The following is a 16,992-nucleotide window of genomic DNA, read 5'->3' on the forward strand; positions in this document are numbered from 1 at the left end:
AATTATATTTTGTATAAGAACATGCCTTTAATATGTCATTGAGTAAAGCAAAGCAAGTGTGAACAGAGGTAAAGTATTACTTATTCTACAAAGATATTCTAAAATGGCCTATACACATTCGTTGGTATCCCTAGAACCAACCCCTATAACTGGGATAGAGTGATGTTTCAAACTAGTTGTTTTCTTTAATTAGTATTGCACATGTCTCCAATCGTGCAATCAGTCTTTCAGCTCATTTAAATGGAGGAAAATTGTCACTCTGCTTTTTGGAATCATTGTGTGTCCCTCACTGAACATGGATTAGAGAAAGCAAAGGAGAGAGTCATTATTAAGAAGTTTAATGTCCATGAGACTGTAGCTAACATCTCTGGACGCAGCCGCAAGAAGAAATTCAACCCTGGAATAGACAGAAACATATTGAGAATGGTAGACAAAAAACCAAGGTCAACTTGCAAGGAGATACAGGCTTAACTCCAAGGTCAAGTTCATCAGTGTCTGATCGCACCACCTTTCATTTTTGAGAGACAGCAGGCTCAATGAAAGAAGAACTGTGGAAAGAAACACATGCAAAACCAGACTGGAATTTGCTAAAATGCATATTGACATGCCACAACGCTTCTGGTCTTTGACAGATAAGACAAAACTGGAACTTTTTGGCAAGTGTCTTGAAAAATGAAGGTTTCAAAGAAAACACACCATACCTTCTTTATGAAACATGGAGGAGGCTTGGTTATGTTTTGGGGATGCCTTGCCTCGTCTGATGTGTGTTGCCTTGAGTCTGTGCAGAGAACATTGAAGTCTCAAGATTATCAAAAATATTCTGGAGTGAAACTTACTGTCCAGTGTCAGAAAGCTCTGTCTCAGACACATGTCATAGGTCCTCCAACAGGATAATGATCCAAAATACATAGCTAAAAGCACTCAAGAAAAACTAAGAACAAAACATTGGACTATTCTGAAGTAGCCTTCTCTGAGCTCTGATTTGAATCCCGATGAACATCTATGGAGAGAACAGAAACAAGCAGTCTGGAGAAGGCCTCCTTCAAATCTGACACAGCTGGAGCAGTTTGCTCAGGAGGAGTGGGCCAAACGACCTCTGGAAGGTGCAGAAGTCTCATTGAGAGCTCCAGGAATTGTTTGTTTGCAGTGATTGCCTCTAGAGGTCATGCAACCAAATATTAGGTTAAGAATCTCATAATTTTTGTCTTTAATTCTTTGCCATTTTAAGTTTTGTTATTATTTAAAATATTATGTTGAGTCAAAACTCTAAAGCAAATTTAGATTTTTTTTGGATACGGAATAAACAATGATTGGTGCCAATTCCTTTTGTCAGTTTCAAGTTATTTCAAAGACAATTGTGGGTTCTTCTTTTTTTTTTTTACATAGCGCAAAGATATGCCGCCAAAATGGGAGGCAGCTGTTACCTGGTGGCCTATGTATTCCTGTTTATGAAGTCTTCTGCCAAAAGTCACATCCACATCTGCCTCCTGAAGACTGTTTCTGATATGTTGGACAGGACTTTGGGACTTTTTCTTTACCATAGTGAGGATTCCTCTGTCATTAGCAGTGGAGATCATTCTTGGCCTACCAGTCCCCTTGCAAAAACTGAGCTCATCATTGCGTTCTTTCTTCATAATGATATTCCACAGAGTTGGTTAAAGTAGTCCCAAGGTTCTACCAATCTCTGTAATGGCTTTATTCTTGTTTTTCAGCCTTATAATGGCACCTTTGACTTTCACTGCCACAAGTCTGTTCCTCATGTTGAACAATGGTAACTACAAACTCCAAAGGGTAGAAGCAAACCTAAGAATCTTTTGCCTGCAGAAGTGAAGCAATGAAACACACCTGAGGAATCACAAATACCTATGATGCCAAATGTCCATATTGTATCAAACATTTAGGTGCCCTTAAATGGGAGGATCAGGTAGAGAAAGTGTTGTGTGCACATAGCCTTCAATTAAAGTCTGCAGTGTGTATTTTAATCACATCTGAATTGTTTGATTTGTAATTTTAAAATTTGGAGCAGAGGCGTAATTCAAGGAAAAAAATTTCTTTGTCCTGAACATTGTGGAGGGCACTGTAGGCTTGGCTATGCACTTTGAATTTTAACTCAGCTAAACAATATGATGTTACAGCAGAAGGTGTATTAACAATGTGCCATTTGAGATATGCTCATCTATTTCACAAGTCATGCCCACAATATTGGGGTCTTATCTGGATAAATTTGTCAGCATTCTTAGCTTTGCTGATAGGGGTGCTTAGCAAACCAGCTTACTGTATGTTTATCAGGCATTTTTATTTATGTGAAAAATAAAGGGTTCTTTTAATCTCCTGTAATGATTTCAATATGTGCTGTTTGTGTTTCTCCTGAAAGAAGAGAATCTCAGATAGGCAAAGACTTTATTCTGTGTTCTTTAATCTAATACACCAAATGTACTTCAGTTATTCCAACAAGTCCTTCTTACATACATCACTGCCAATAGTTTACCACTGCACTCCCTATTTGTGTGTCTGCATTTACTTTCAGTCCTTTACTGCCTGACAGATACCTGCTTATACAAAAAAAATATATAAAAAGATATTGTGAAAATATACATATGATATATTCAGTATTTTGATGTGAACAATATGTGTTATCAGACAAAATAAAAATGATAATATCTCAGAAGTTCCCATATTTTAGTGAATAGTGCTAAATTACACTGAATCCTGAAACCACACTTCACACACACTTCATAGAACTGGAACACAGGCCCCTGTGGTTTTGTGGGTTTTCTGAAGCTGAAAAATAAAAACATATTTTCTCCAAACACAAGGACTGTTATTTTTTCTAATAACTCATAAAAACATAATAGTACAAATATTTTTTTGCATAGTTCCTCAGTTTTTGTTATGACAGACACTTCACTTCTCTCACTGTGACCATCGAGCACAGTAATACACGGCTGTGTCTGCAGTCTGTAGGTTGTTCATCGTTAAGTACAGCATGTTGTTGGAATTGTCTCTGCTGATGGTGAATCTTCCCTGTACAGATGATGCATAATACTGGCTACTACCACTGCTTATTGCTGCCACCCATTCCAGCCCTTTACCAGGAGGCTGACGGACCCAGTTCATGTAGTAGCTACTGAATGTAAATCCAGAGGCTTTACACGACAATTTATGTGACTGTCCCGGCTGTAGAGTTACAGGATCTGATTCTGTCAGTGTTATTTGAGCCTGAACACCTAAAAAACATGGACAAATAAATTAAAGGTTTGCATAAAAACATCAAAATCATATAGTAACCTCATATGGCACTTACCATAAAAGCCTAATGCCATTACAAGTAAAGGAAATTGTAAAATCTCCATTTTAAAAAAAAACTCTGTCTAAGGGCTAAGATATAGTGCCTTTATTAAACTGCTGGAGTGACAAGAAGGAATAAATAGCAGATGGAATTTGCATAAATTTAAGAAGAGGAAGGTTAAATCAATCATGCAAAATTACTCTTCTAGAAGCCACACAAAATGAACATGTCAAAGAAAACAAAGACTTGGCAACGGGGGTTCAATGCTTTGAAACTTTTAAGAATGTGTTTTAGGTTGTAGAAATAATTTACTAGAAATACAAAACACCCATCCAATGACTTTAAATATGCTGATTTCTTATTTTACAGATAATTTTCTTGAGAACTTTGCTACTAATGAGGACATGGCCAAAGTTACCCAAACACAATCCTTTTGATACAGTCTTAAAAATAATGTTTCCTTAATGGTACTATTTGGATCTTTACTATGTGGGGTTGATCTTCATAGCTTCATTGTTTGGCAGAGCACCATTTAATTCTGGGAAGTAGTTTTTTGTATATGAAGTTGTTTTTTTGAATTTTGAAAAACTTCCTAATATGTAAAAACAAACAAAATCTTCAATGTATGATAGGTTGCAGGACACTAACAGATTAAAGAAACCCGGGACTTAACCTGTGTTACTGGACATATGCACCAAGAGTCCTTTTAGAATCAGAACCTATTGCCATTTCACAAATCTGTTATTCTCTATTTGTGGTTATTCACTTTATGGATCCTGTTACTGATTAAATTCAATAAAAGTTCTTTATTGAACCTTCATATGGATAAATTTTTTGGGAATGAATAATGGTTCTATTATGGCATTGCTCTGAAGAGCCGGTGTGGCACCTTTATTTTTAAAAGTTTACCATGAACTGAGTGATACCTACTGGAATATCGCCTTTCCCAGGGCTGATAGTATTTCCTTTATGAACATTTGTACAGCAACTACAGTGCAAAAACCTTTGTTAAGTTCATCATAAGAATAATGGCTTTACCACTAAATAGTCTTCTTTATCCTACTTCTTCCATCCATCCATTTTCCAACCTGCTGAATCCGAACACAGGGTCACTGGGGTCTGCTGGAGCCAATCCCAGCCAACACAGGGCACAAGGCAGGAACCAATTCTGGGCAGGGTGCCAACCCACCGCAGGACACACACAAACACACCAAGCATACACTAGGGCCAATTTAGAATCGCCACTCCACCTAACCAGCATGTCTTTGGACTGTGGGAGGAAACCGGAGCACCCGGAGGAAACCCACGCAGACACGGGGAGAACATGCAATATCCACACAGGGAGGACACGGGAAGCAAACCCAGGTCCCCAGGTCTCCCAACTGCAAGGCAGCAGCGCTACCCACTGCGCCACCGTGCCACCCTCTACTTGTTCCAGTTCCAACCTACTATCTAATATAACTATAAGGAAAGCAAAAGAGAAGTGGTACAGTATTTTAGGAGAAAGAACTGCCATGAGGGTTTCATGATACCTTAAAATCTCCATTGATCTATGGCTGAGGTTGGTCCTGGAGAGATGTAATTATGGCAGGGTTTTATTTCAACTTATAGAATAAGAGCACACGGTAACATGAGTTATTAATGCCCACTAAATTTTGATCAAGATCTTTGCTAGGAGTAAATTTATGAATATAACAAGTGGAACTGCGTACTTCTGTTTAACTGCTGTTCAAAATTAAGAGCATCATACAACTTAGTAGAACAAGTTAAAATCCTGAGTGAAAGAGTAAGGAATTAAGAAAAAAATTAGACAGAAAACGGTTTAATAACATGTACACGTCATTCAACTCTAGTGTTAACTTTGACAGAAACAATGAAAAGGGAAACTAAAAAGGGTAACTTTAGTCTTTCACATTAGGAGAACACACAAAGGGGAAGTAAAGTGTATTAAGATTTCTAAATAACAGAAAGGATACATTAAATTCTAATTATTTACTCCAATGGCTAAAATTCAACTCAGTAAACATCCATCCATCCATCCATTCTCCAACCCGCTGAATCCGAACACAGGGTCATGGGGGTCTGCCGGAGCCAATCCCAGCCAACATAGGGCACAAGGCAGGAAACAATCCTGGGCAGGGTGCCAACCCACCGCAGACTCAGTAAACACTTCACACTTAAAGGCACATTAGACAGTTCAGGTAGATGTCACCTTTTCCATTGTAATATGATTAATGTCTGACACAGTTTTCCTCACTGCAACAGTACAACTTCTGTTTCTGCTGCTGGGTATTGAGAAGCCAAAGTATTTGAATTGTAAAAGAAACTGGAGTAGGCCATGGGGTGTAGTGGTTAAGCCTTAAGACTTCAAAACCTGAGAATGTGGGATCAAGTCCTATACCTGATGCTGTGTGACCGTGAGCAAGTCACTTCGCCTGCCTGTGCTTCAAATGTGGGAAATAAAACAAAAGCATTGTTACCAATTGAATCTCTAAAATGTTGTACATTGCCTTGGACAAAGGTATCAGCCAAATATTAATAATACACAGATAAAGGGCATGGTGAAAACATCATAAAAGCACTGAAGCCAAGAATCAAATTCTGTCCCATAGAGGTGAAAAGCATCAATAGAAATATTTTGGCCAATTAGCTATAAATAAGGTGTTTTATTACTGCTTACTGTTTATACCAAAAGTGACCAGAGGGTATATCAAAAGTCTGTATTTATTTATTTAATTTATTTATGTTTGAATTTATTTATTTATTGTGCATAAAGTTGTAATAAAATATCCACATCATTCACAATATTAAGAGATATAGGTTCATGGGGAGAACATTCTCAAACCTGTTTAATTCAATTTAGAGTCACAGAAGACTGGAGGATATCTCGGTGACACTGGGCACAAGGTAGGAAAATGCCCTGGATGGGGACCCACATCATTGCAGGGCAACTGGGGTAATTATCAATTATCAGTCAATTTTAAATTCTTCTATTTGCTGAAACTACAATTTTAATTCCAAGAGAGACTGTAATGGGGTATATTCTGTTAGCATCGGGCATTTTGAGGATAGTATGTACAGTATGTAGTAGAGCAGTCTGCAACAATAGCAATTCTCCATTCTGACAAAAACATTTGAACAATTTAGGAAAGAAGAGACTATTCTACCTAACAAGCCTGTCAATTGTATTCACTTAAATTAACAAAAATACCAATGAGTTCAGTTTTAAGGTCTCAAAAGTCTACAATTTTATTTCTTAATATACTTACTGCATGTTGTTGATGTTTTTCTGTCTGAAGAAAAATTTTGTAACATTTGTAATTTGTAACTGAATTTTTGTATTCCCTGCATTGTGAAACAGCCATAGTTCTCTTATATTTCTAAATTTCTCACCTTGTACATATTGTTCCAGTAGTTTTTTTCATAGTTTTTACAGTTCATTGGCAGTGTGTAAAGTGATCAGTGTTGCAGTAATTGTGATGCTCTTTGCATGAAAAAAATGTGTTCTGTTAAAATTGCACTTTTCTTTGAATTGAAATGTTTACTTTAAAAGTTCAGAAAAAAAGTATTTGGCGTCCAGGGGTGCATTAACGCCCACGTATGTGGCAGTTTAAGGGTTAACTTAAGATAAGACAGGTTTGACCGTAATTTCTAATTTTCCCAGGAGTTATTGCCATGAAGCCTAATGTTACGTTGGCACTTATAATTGTAAGGATTAAGAGGACAGATTAGAAATAGCTTGCTCTCTTTCACAAAGTCCCAGTCCTCTGACATACCTAGAGACAGAGCTCATCCAAAACAAAATAAGCCCCCCAGTAGGCGGCTTATAAGGATTAAAATAGAGATATCTATTGACAATACAGCTCAAATACTATAAGCATAAAATGAAATCTTGAACCGCCTTGAGAGAGTAAACCTAGGGAACGATATTAAACAGTAGCCCTGGATAAGCATAGTAAGCCCTAATACAATAAACCAAGGGTATGATGTTAAACAGTATCCTTAAAAAAATACACATACATACATACATACATACATACATACATACATACATACATACATACATACATACATACATACATACATACATACATATAGGCATATTATTAAAACATAAACAAAATGTGGCTGAGAAGTAAATAGTATGTATAATTTTAGTATAAGTATCATTGCAAGCGGGTCAGACAGCCGGTAAGATCTTCTTTGCCATCCAAGGACAGAATGCGAGGCACAATCAGAGCCGGGATCAAGGTTTTTTTTAGTTCTTTTTCTGTTTCTTCTGTAGAAGTAAAGATGTAGAGCTTGCCTTGAATGTCCACTTTCAGTTTGGAAGGATACAAGAGGCTGTATCTGATCTCGACTTTCCATTAAGCGCAAGTTTAATGTTGTAAAATGTGGCATGTTTAGCCGCTGTTGAAGGTGAGTAATCAGGGAAAATATTAATGTAGTTATTTTCAAATATAATCTCTTGTATCTGTCTGAGAAGTAACATTACATGTAATTTAAATTGTAATCTTTCAATACGCCTGATGAGAGTCCTAGGTTTAGATGTAGTTGATCCATGTATGTGGTAAGCTGCTGCTATCTCAGTGTTTGATTTGAAGTCCTCTACAATTATTTTAGAGAATAGTTCACCTATGAATTTCACTGGGTTTGGACATTCACGATTCTCAGGGAGACCTTCAATTCTAATATTATTCCTTCTGCATCCATCTTCCAGTGCAGGTAATTTCTCTCCAAGTACTTTGCATTCAGAATTTGCAGGTGTTGCTTTTTCGTCAGCGGTAGATGCCCGTTGTCCAGCTGTTTCAATACGAGTCATAAATGTTTGCTTAACGTCTTCCAACTGAGCGCAATATGCTCTAAGTTTATTCTCAAACTTAGATGCATTTTCCTGTACAGTATTTGTTCCTCAATTTTTTCTAGCATACCTTTAAAGGTTGCCTCAGAGCAATTATTTAAATGTTTTTCTTGGTCTTTAATATCTTGAGGCAACTTCTCTTTTGTCTTGTGTATGACCTTTATTTCTTTCTTTCTATCATCTTTATATCCTTCTGTATATTATTCTTAAGCTTCTTTATGTGTTGAGTGGTGGCCATTGCGGCAATCATTACCTGCAGTTCGGACAGAACGTTTTGGCCTATGTATCAGATATTTACATAATCTATATACAGTAGGGTGCCACAATGTGGTTTAAAATATAGGGAATATAAAAAAAAGTTTGACATAAAGTGAAGTGATCTATCATCACTATTTTCCTGTTTTTCCCAATTTAGCCTGTCCCTCTAATGAAATCCATTGCTTCCACTCTCTATGGCCCTCAACATCCTTGGGAATGAAACTTCGTCTTTTCATACCATCCAACACCACATTCTCCTGACCCCTTAAGACCATGTCCCCTCCAGCTACATTTTGGTGAACCTCTTCAATCTGTCATTCCTATGCCTTTCAGTCTTCATGTCCAAACCACCCTAAACTGTTTCTCTTCAGCACATCACCCTGATCATCTTTGAAAAATTACATTACAGCAGCAATATCTGTTTTAATACCTTTCTGACACTGGAGAGAGGCAAGTAGCCCAAACAGGGCTGACAAGGTGACAGACTGAGAGGTATAGTCAGTCAGTCAGTCATTTTCCAACCTTCTATATCCTAACACAGGGTCACGGGGGTCTGCTGGAGCCAATCCCAGCCAACACAGGGAGCAAGGCAGGAACAAATCCCGGGCAAGGAGCCAACCCACCACAGCCTAGAGGTATATTGAGCATCAAACTCTGTCATGATGTGGTCAAGAAGAGGAACAGCCATATTTCACCTAAAGTAGTTTTCTACATTTTCTGCAGGAGTGCTTTCACTGTGCATGTCTTTGGTAGTGAGCCTGAAATGAACTCCAGGTTCTACATTGATTTCAGCAGCAAGCCATACAGCAGCATTTCTTAACCTTTAAGTATTTGCGACCCGAGTTTTCATAATAGTTTTAATCGCGCCCCCCCTAACATTTTTTTGAAGCCCTAATAAAATTTATTCCTATATTTTTTGCTGCCGATACACTGCTGCAAGTTTAATATTTTCCTGCGAATAGCGAAAATTACGCCACATATGGCAACATTCGCGTCCCCTTTTTTGTTACTTACAGTTTGAGAACCGCTGCCATACAGCATGCTGGTAGGTTCAGTGAAAGTCTTCATCAACTTTCTCATGCAAACTAACATACAGGCTCTTCAGCACATAAACCATACTAAATGCTTGTATTATATCAAGTGATGTGATCCATAGTTTAACAGTGATGTCTGAAAGATAATAATAATAATAATAAAAACAATAATAATAACACATTTTATTTATAACATGGGATAAGTACAGGCAAGCAGTGTGAAAGGTGACAATGAAACCAAAATCCTGAAGTTCAGACAGAAGACCCTTGGTCTCTGCTATTTTCTTTCCCTCCCATCCAGTGGTTGCATCTCTTCTGTTATCTTCAGTTTGAAGATTAAGGACAATGACTCCCAGAGCTTTCACTGTGTAGACAAAGTACTGTTGAAGTGACTGTATGCCCAGTGTCTGGAAGCCCATCTTACACAGCAGATGTCAATCAGTGATTTTCTCCACAATCTCAGACAGCAGATGTTCTGTTTTGGTTCTCTTTGTGAAAAACATGAGTATGGATTTCATTCTGTCAAGAGCATTATGCATTATTTGAAGGGAACAAGAGTGAGCAATGATGAGGTTCAGATGGTGCTCACTGTAGTGCATTTATCCAGCATTTGATACATCCCTCTTAGCAAAAGCCTGGATTCCAATGGTGCCACTGCTCATATCTTGCACCATCATAGCCTTGCCCTCTGCAGCTGTCTATATCAATACCCAGGTGACTCAGGACCTCTCTTATGGCAATGGCAATGTGTTGCCCAGTAATGTTTTGCAAGGTGGGTATTTCCACCAATTCTAATATTCTCATCTTTGTCTATATACCTTAGGCAGAGTGACATCAATTCTTCATTGTAAGATGCCAGTTCATCTACCAAAACAGAGAAATCTCATCATCCTTGATCTGTTTAACAAAGCTAGACTGTATCATTCCAATGTGGTGCATTTGCATTTGAGGTGAAATGTAAATGATATTTTCAGCTTGAGGTTCTTCATGTGTTGTTTCAAAATTTCATCATGGTTGCCCAGCAATAAAAGACAGAATGTTTCTTGGTTTCACATATTCACTATTGCCTCTAAGACCAATACACTGGTGACCAGAATAGAGCACTGCCTCTGCAACTGAGTTTAATATTTGTCTGTTTTCTTTGATGTTTGACTGTTAGGTTTATCAATAGGCCTTAGCTTTTTTGCATGCAGTTTGATGATAACATTTGAGTTCATTCTTGCCTGTAATGTCAGACATTTTATGCAATTTAACAAATGGAGAATTGTAAATCCTATCGTTTTTGCTTGTAAAGAGAACACAGCAGACACAAAAGACACAATCAAGTTTTGTGCTGTATACCATTCAAGAATCATATCTTTCATGCCAACTGAATTTGAATGCCCAGTTACATCCACCAAAAAGTAGGTTTGGTTGGTTTCTCATGATTTTTTTTACTAAATGGCATTTCTGACCATGTTGCACTCTTTGATTGATATCTGCCTCTGCTTTTGTGTTTTGGATACAAACTTCTAAATCAATGACCATTTCCTCATTTTCACATTGTTTGGATAGCTGAGGCAGTGCACATGCGTTCAGGTGAAAATTGTCATCAGCAGAGTTAATAGAAGAGTAAATAAGTGCATAGTTTGTGCTGTTAAATATATGTGTTCCATACAGGCGAAGACAAAATTTGCTGGTATCCTCCCAGCTCACCGGAAAAGTGCTGTATGCCTCCTGAAAAGTGATTAATGAAAAACAATTATATTTTGTATAAGAACATGCCTTTAATATGTCATTGAGTAAAGCAAAGCAAGTGTGAACAGAGATAAAGTATTACTTATTCTACAAAGATATTCTAAAATGGCCTATACACTGTGGTGGATTGCCGGCTTCTTACTCCGGCCATCACTCCCAGGCCGCCAGGAGGAGCTCTCCGGACAGCGTGGACGAACCCCTAGTTCCAGCAGGGACTCATGGACTATGTAGTTTTTATATGCAGCCCTGCTGGATAACTTGGGGGCCACCAGGAGTCACTGTAGGAGGACTCGGAGGCTCTTATGTGCCCTATAACCCGGGAGTACGTCATGGTCACGTGATAGGAAGATACGATGTGCTCCCGGGTTGAAGAAAAGGACGGTTTACCCTGACCCGGAAGGAATAAGGAACTGTGGACTGATTGGGCTGGAACACCTCCGGGTCAGGGTGTATAAAAGGACTCTGGGAAGCCCAGTACATTGAGCTGAGCTGGGAGGTAGGGTGGCAAAGTGTCTGGGCGAGGAGGAAAGAGTATTGTTGAGAGAGTTTATTGTTTATGAATAGTGTGGTGTGCAGAGTGCTTGGTGCACAGTATTATTATTTAATAAATAATAATTACACTTTTACCCGGTGTAAGGGGGGGGAATTGTGGTGGATTGCCGGCTTCTTACTCCGGCCATCACCCCCAGGCCGCCAGGAGGAGCTCTCCGGACAGCGTGGACGTGCCCCGAGTTCCAGCAGGGACTCATGGACTACGTAGTTTTTATACGCAGCCCTGCTTGATACCTTGGGGGCCACCAGGAGTCGCTGTAGGAAGACTCGGAGGCTCTTATGTGCCCTATAACCCGGGAGTACGTCATGGTCACGTGACAGGAAGATACGACGTGCTCCCGGGTTGAAGAAAAGGACTGTTTACCCTGACCCGGAAGGAATAAGGAACTGTGGACTGATTGGGCTGGAACACCTCCGGGTCAGGGTGTATAAAAGGACTCTGGGAAGCCCAGTACATTGAGCTGAGCTGGGAGGTAGGGTGGCGAAGTGTCTGGGCGAGGAGGAAAGAGTATTGTTGAGAGAGTTTATTGTTTATGAATAGTGTGGTGTGTATAGTGCTTGGTGCACAGTATTATTATTTAATAAATAATAATTACACTTTTACCTGGTGTTTGGAGTGGTACCTGAGGGTCCGAGAGGTGGACGAGGGGCTTATCTGCTACAACACATTTGTTGGTACCCCTAGAACCAACCCCTATAACTGGGATAGAGCGATGTTTCAAACTAGTTGTTTTCTTTAATTAGTATCGCACATGTCTCCAATCGTGCAATCAGTCTTTCAGCTCATTTAAATGGAGGAAAATTGTCACTCTGCTTTTTGGAATCATTGTGTGTCCTTCACTGAACATGGATTAGAGAAAGCAAAGGAGAGAGTCATTATTAAGAAGTTTAATGTCCATGAGACTGTAGCTAACAACAAGAGGAAATTCAACCCCGGAATAGACAGAAACATATTGAGAATGGTAGACAAAAAACCAAGGTCAACTTGCAAGGAGATACAGGCTTAACTCCAAGGTCAAGTTCATCAGTGTCTGATCGCACCACCTTTCATTTTGGAGAGACAGCAGGCTCAATGAAAGAAGAACTGTGGAAAGAAATACATGCAAAACCAGACTGGAATTTGCTAAAATGCATATTGACATGCCACAACGCTTCTGGTCTTTGACAGATAAGACAAAACTGGAACCTTTTGGCAAGTGTCTTGAAAATTGAAGGTTTCAAAGAAAAGACACCATACCTTCTTTATGAAACATGGAGGAGGCTTGGTTATGTTTAGGGGATGCCTTGCCTCATCTGATGTGTGTTGCTTTGAGTCTGTGCAGAGAACATTGAAGTCTCAAGATTATCAAAAATATTCTGGAGTGAAACTTACTGTCCAGTGTCAGAAAGCTCTGTCTCAGACACATGTCATAGATCCTCCAACAGGATAATGATCCAAAATACATAGCTAAAAACACTCAAGAAAAACTAAGAATAAAACATTGGACTATTATGAAGTAGCCTTCCATGAGCTCTGATTTGAATCCCGACGAACATCTATGGAGAGAACTGAAACAAGCAGTCTGCAGAAGGCCTCCTTCAAATCTGACACAGCTGGAGCAGTTTGCTCAGGAGGAGTGGGCCAAACGACCTCTGGAAGGTGCAGAAGTCTCACTGAGAGCTCCAGGAATTGTTTGTTTGCAGTGATTGCCTCTAGAGGTCATGCAACAAAATATTAGGTTAAGAGTCTCATAATTTTTGTCTTTAATTCTTTGCCATTTTAAGTTTTGTTATTATTTAAAATATTATGTTGAGTCAAAACTCTAAAGCAAATTTAGATTTTTTTTGTATACGGAATAAACAATGATTGGTGCCAATTCCTTTTGTCAGTTTCAAGTTATTTCAAAGACAATTGTGGGTTCTTCTTTTTTTTTTTTTACATAGCGCAAAGATATGCCGCCAAAATGGGAGGCAGCTGTTACCTGGTGGCCTATGTATTCCTGTTTATGAAGTCTTCTACCAAAAGACGTCTTTGACACATCCACATCTGCCTCCTGAAGACTGTTTCTGATATGTTGGACAGGACTTTGGGACTTTTTCTTTACCATAGTGAGGATTCCTCTGTCATTAGCAGTGGAGGTCTTTCTTGGCCTACCAGTCCCCTTGCAATAACTCAGCTCATCATTGCGTTCTTTCTTCATAATGATATTCCACAGAATTGGTTAAAGTAGTCCCAAGGTTCTACCAATCTCTGTAATGGCTTTATTCTTGTTTTTCAGCCTTATAATGGCACCTTTGACTTTCACTGCCACAAGTCTGTTCCTCGTGTTGAACAATGGTAACTACAAACTCCAAAGGGTAGAAGCAAACCTAAGAATCTTTTGTCTGCACAAGTGAAGCAATGAAACACACCTGAGGAATCACAAATACCTATGATGCCAAATGTCCATATTGTATCAAACATTTAGGTGCCCTTAAATGGGAGGATCAGGTAGAGAAAGTGTTGTGTGCACATAGCCTTAAATTAAAGTCTGCAGTGTGTATTTTAATCACATCTGAATTGTTTGATTTGTAATTTTAAAATTTGGAGCAGAGGCGTAATTCAAGGAAAAATATTTCTTTGTCCTGTACATTGTGGAGGGCACTGTAGGCTTGGCTATGCACTTTGAATTTTAACTCAGCTAAACAATATGATGTTACAGCAGAAGGTGTATTAACAATGTGCCATTTGAGATATGCTCATCTATTTCACAAGTTATGCCCACAATATTGGGGTCTTATCTGGATAAATTTGTCAGCATTCTTAGCTTTGCTAATAGGGGTGCTTAGCAAACCAGCTTACTGTATGTTTATCAGGCATTTTTATTTATGTGAATAATAAAGGGTTCTTTTAATCTCCTCTAATAATTTCAATACGTGCTGTTTGTGTTTCTCCTGAAAGAAGAGAATCTCAGATAGGCAAAGAATTTATTCTGTGTTCTTTAATCTAATACACCAAATGTACTTCAGTTATTCCAACAAGTCCTTCTTACATACATCACTGCCAATAGTTTACCACTGCAATCCCTATTTGTGTGTTTGCATTTATTTTCAGTCCTTTACTGTCTGACAGATACCTGCTTATTCAAAAAAAAAATATATAAAAAGATATTGTGAAAATATACATATGATATATTCAGTATTTGATGTGAACAATATGTGTTATCAGACAAAATAAAAATGATAATATCTCAGAAGTTCCCATATTTTAGTGAATAGTGCTAAATTACACTGAATCCTGAAACCACACTTCACACATACTTCATAGAAATGGAACACATGCCCCTGTGGTTTTGTGGGTTTTCTGAAGCTGAAAAATAAAAAACATATTTTCTCCACACACAAGGACTGTTATTTTTTCTAATAACTCATAAAAACATAATAGTACAAATATTTTGTTGCATAGTTCCTCAGTTTTTGTTATGACAGACACTTCACTTCTCTCACTGTGACCATCGAGCACAGTAATACACGGCTGTGTCTGCAGTCTGCAGGTTGTTCATCGTTAAGTACAGCATGTTGTTGGAATTGTCTCTGCTGATGGTGAATCTTCCCTGTACAGATGATGCATAATACTGGCTACTACCACTGCTTATTGCTGCCACCCATTCCAGTCCTTTACCAGGAGGCTGACGGACCCAGCCCATGCCGTAGCTACTGAATGTAAATCCAGAGGCTTTACACGACAATTTATGTGACTGTCCTGGCTGTAGAGTTACAGGATCTGATTCTGTCAGTGTTATTTGAGCCTGAACACCTAAAAAAGTAGACGAATAAATTAAAGGTTTGCATTAAAACATCAAAATCATATAGTAACCTCATGTGGCACTTACCATAAAAGCCTAATGCCATTACAATTAAAGGAAATTGTAAAATCCCCATTTTAAAAAAAACTCTCTCTAAGGACTAAGATATAATGCCTTTATTAAACTGCTGGAGTGACAAGAAGGAATAAATAGCAGATGGAATTTGCATAAATTTTAGAAGAGGAAGGTTAAATCGGTTATGCAAAATTACTCTTCTAGAAGCCACACAAAATGAACATGTCAAAGAAAACAAAGAATTGGCAATGGGGGTTCAATGGTTTGAAACTTTTAAGAATGTGTTTTAGGTTGTAGAAATAATTTACTAGAAATACAAAACACCAATCCAATGACTTTAAATATGATGGATTCTTATTCTACAGAGAATTTTCTTGAGAACTTTGCTACTAATGAGGACACGGCCAAATTTACCCAAACAATCCCTTTGGTACAGTCTTAAAAATAATGTTTCTTTAATGGCACAATTTGGATCTTTACTATGTTGGGTGGTTCTTCATAGCTTAATTGTTTGGCAGAGCACCATTTAATTCTGGGAAATAGTTTTGGCATATGAAGTTGGTTGTTTTGCACTTTGAAAAACGTCCTAATATGTAAAAACAAAGAAAACCTTCAATGTATGATGGGTTGCAGGACACTAACAGATTAAGAAACCCTGGACTTAATCTGTGTTACTGGACACATGCAGCAAGAGTCCTTTTAGAATCAGGACCCGTTGCCATTACACAAATCTGTTATCCTCAGTTTGTGGTTATTCACTTCATGGAGCCTGTTACTGTATATTCTGTATATGACTTTTCTGCAATCTTATGACTTATTGGTAGAATTTGTACTTGGATCTGTTATTATAAGGATTAAAGGCTCAGAACTGAGGAGTGCGAAAAGCAAGTGTGCAGAATGGACGAGGTTCTTAATTGCCTTCTTTACCTTTCTAAGGCTGTGAATTTTGAATATGTGGTTAATAGAAAGAAGCTGGGTGCCAGTGATGTTCTTTGCTGCCTTCATCAGACTCTGCAATGCTTCATGCTTTGGAGCCAAGCAGGTGCTGTACCAGGATGTGATGCAGCCAATGAAGATGGACACTAAAAGGCTTCCATTGTATAAAGTGTAGTTTTTATTCAGTCCCCAGTGCAGTATCACTAAATACAGTATTCTGCTCCTTTCCTACTTGTTCCAGTTCCAACGGACTATCTAATTTAATTATAAGGAAAGCGAAACAGAAATGTTTTATGGTTTGTAAAATGGTACAGTATATTAGAAGAAAGAACTGTCATGAACTGTCCCAAAACTTTCAAATCTCCATTGATCTATGCCTGGGGTTGATCCTGGAGAGATGTAATTACTGCAGGTCTTTTCTTTTTCAACTCATGGAATAAGAGCACACAGTAACATGAGTCAGGTTGTGTGAGCTTGACTTATCAT

General features: G+C 38.3%; 1 gene segment (V, D, J or C); it reads right to left on the reverse strand.

The window, feature by feature from the left end:
- Positions 1–2,913: 2,913 nt before the first annotated feature.
- Positions 2,914–15,682, reverse strand: LOC114644351 (Ig heavy chain V region 914-like). The segment is given in 2 exon segments: positions 2,914–3,227; positions 15,583–15,682. Coding segments are annotated over 2 exon segments (363 nt in total).
- Positions 15,683–16,992: the final 1,310 nt, after the last annotated feature.

Source organism: Erpetoichthys calabaricus, chromosome 2 (genome assembly GCF_900747795.2).
Source record: "Erpetoichthys calabaricus chromosome 2, fErpCal1.3, whole genome shotgun sequence".
In the NCBI taxonomy this organism is placed as follows: Eukaryota; Metazoa; Chordata; class Cladistia; order Polypteriformes; family Polypteridae; genus Erpetoichthys; species Erpetoichthys calabaricus.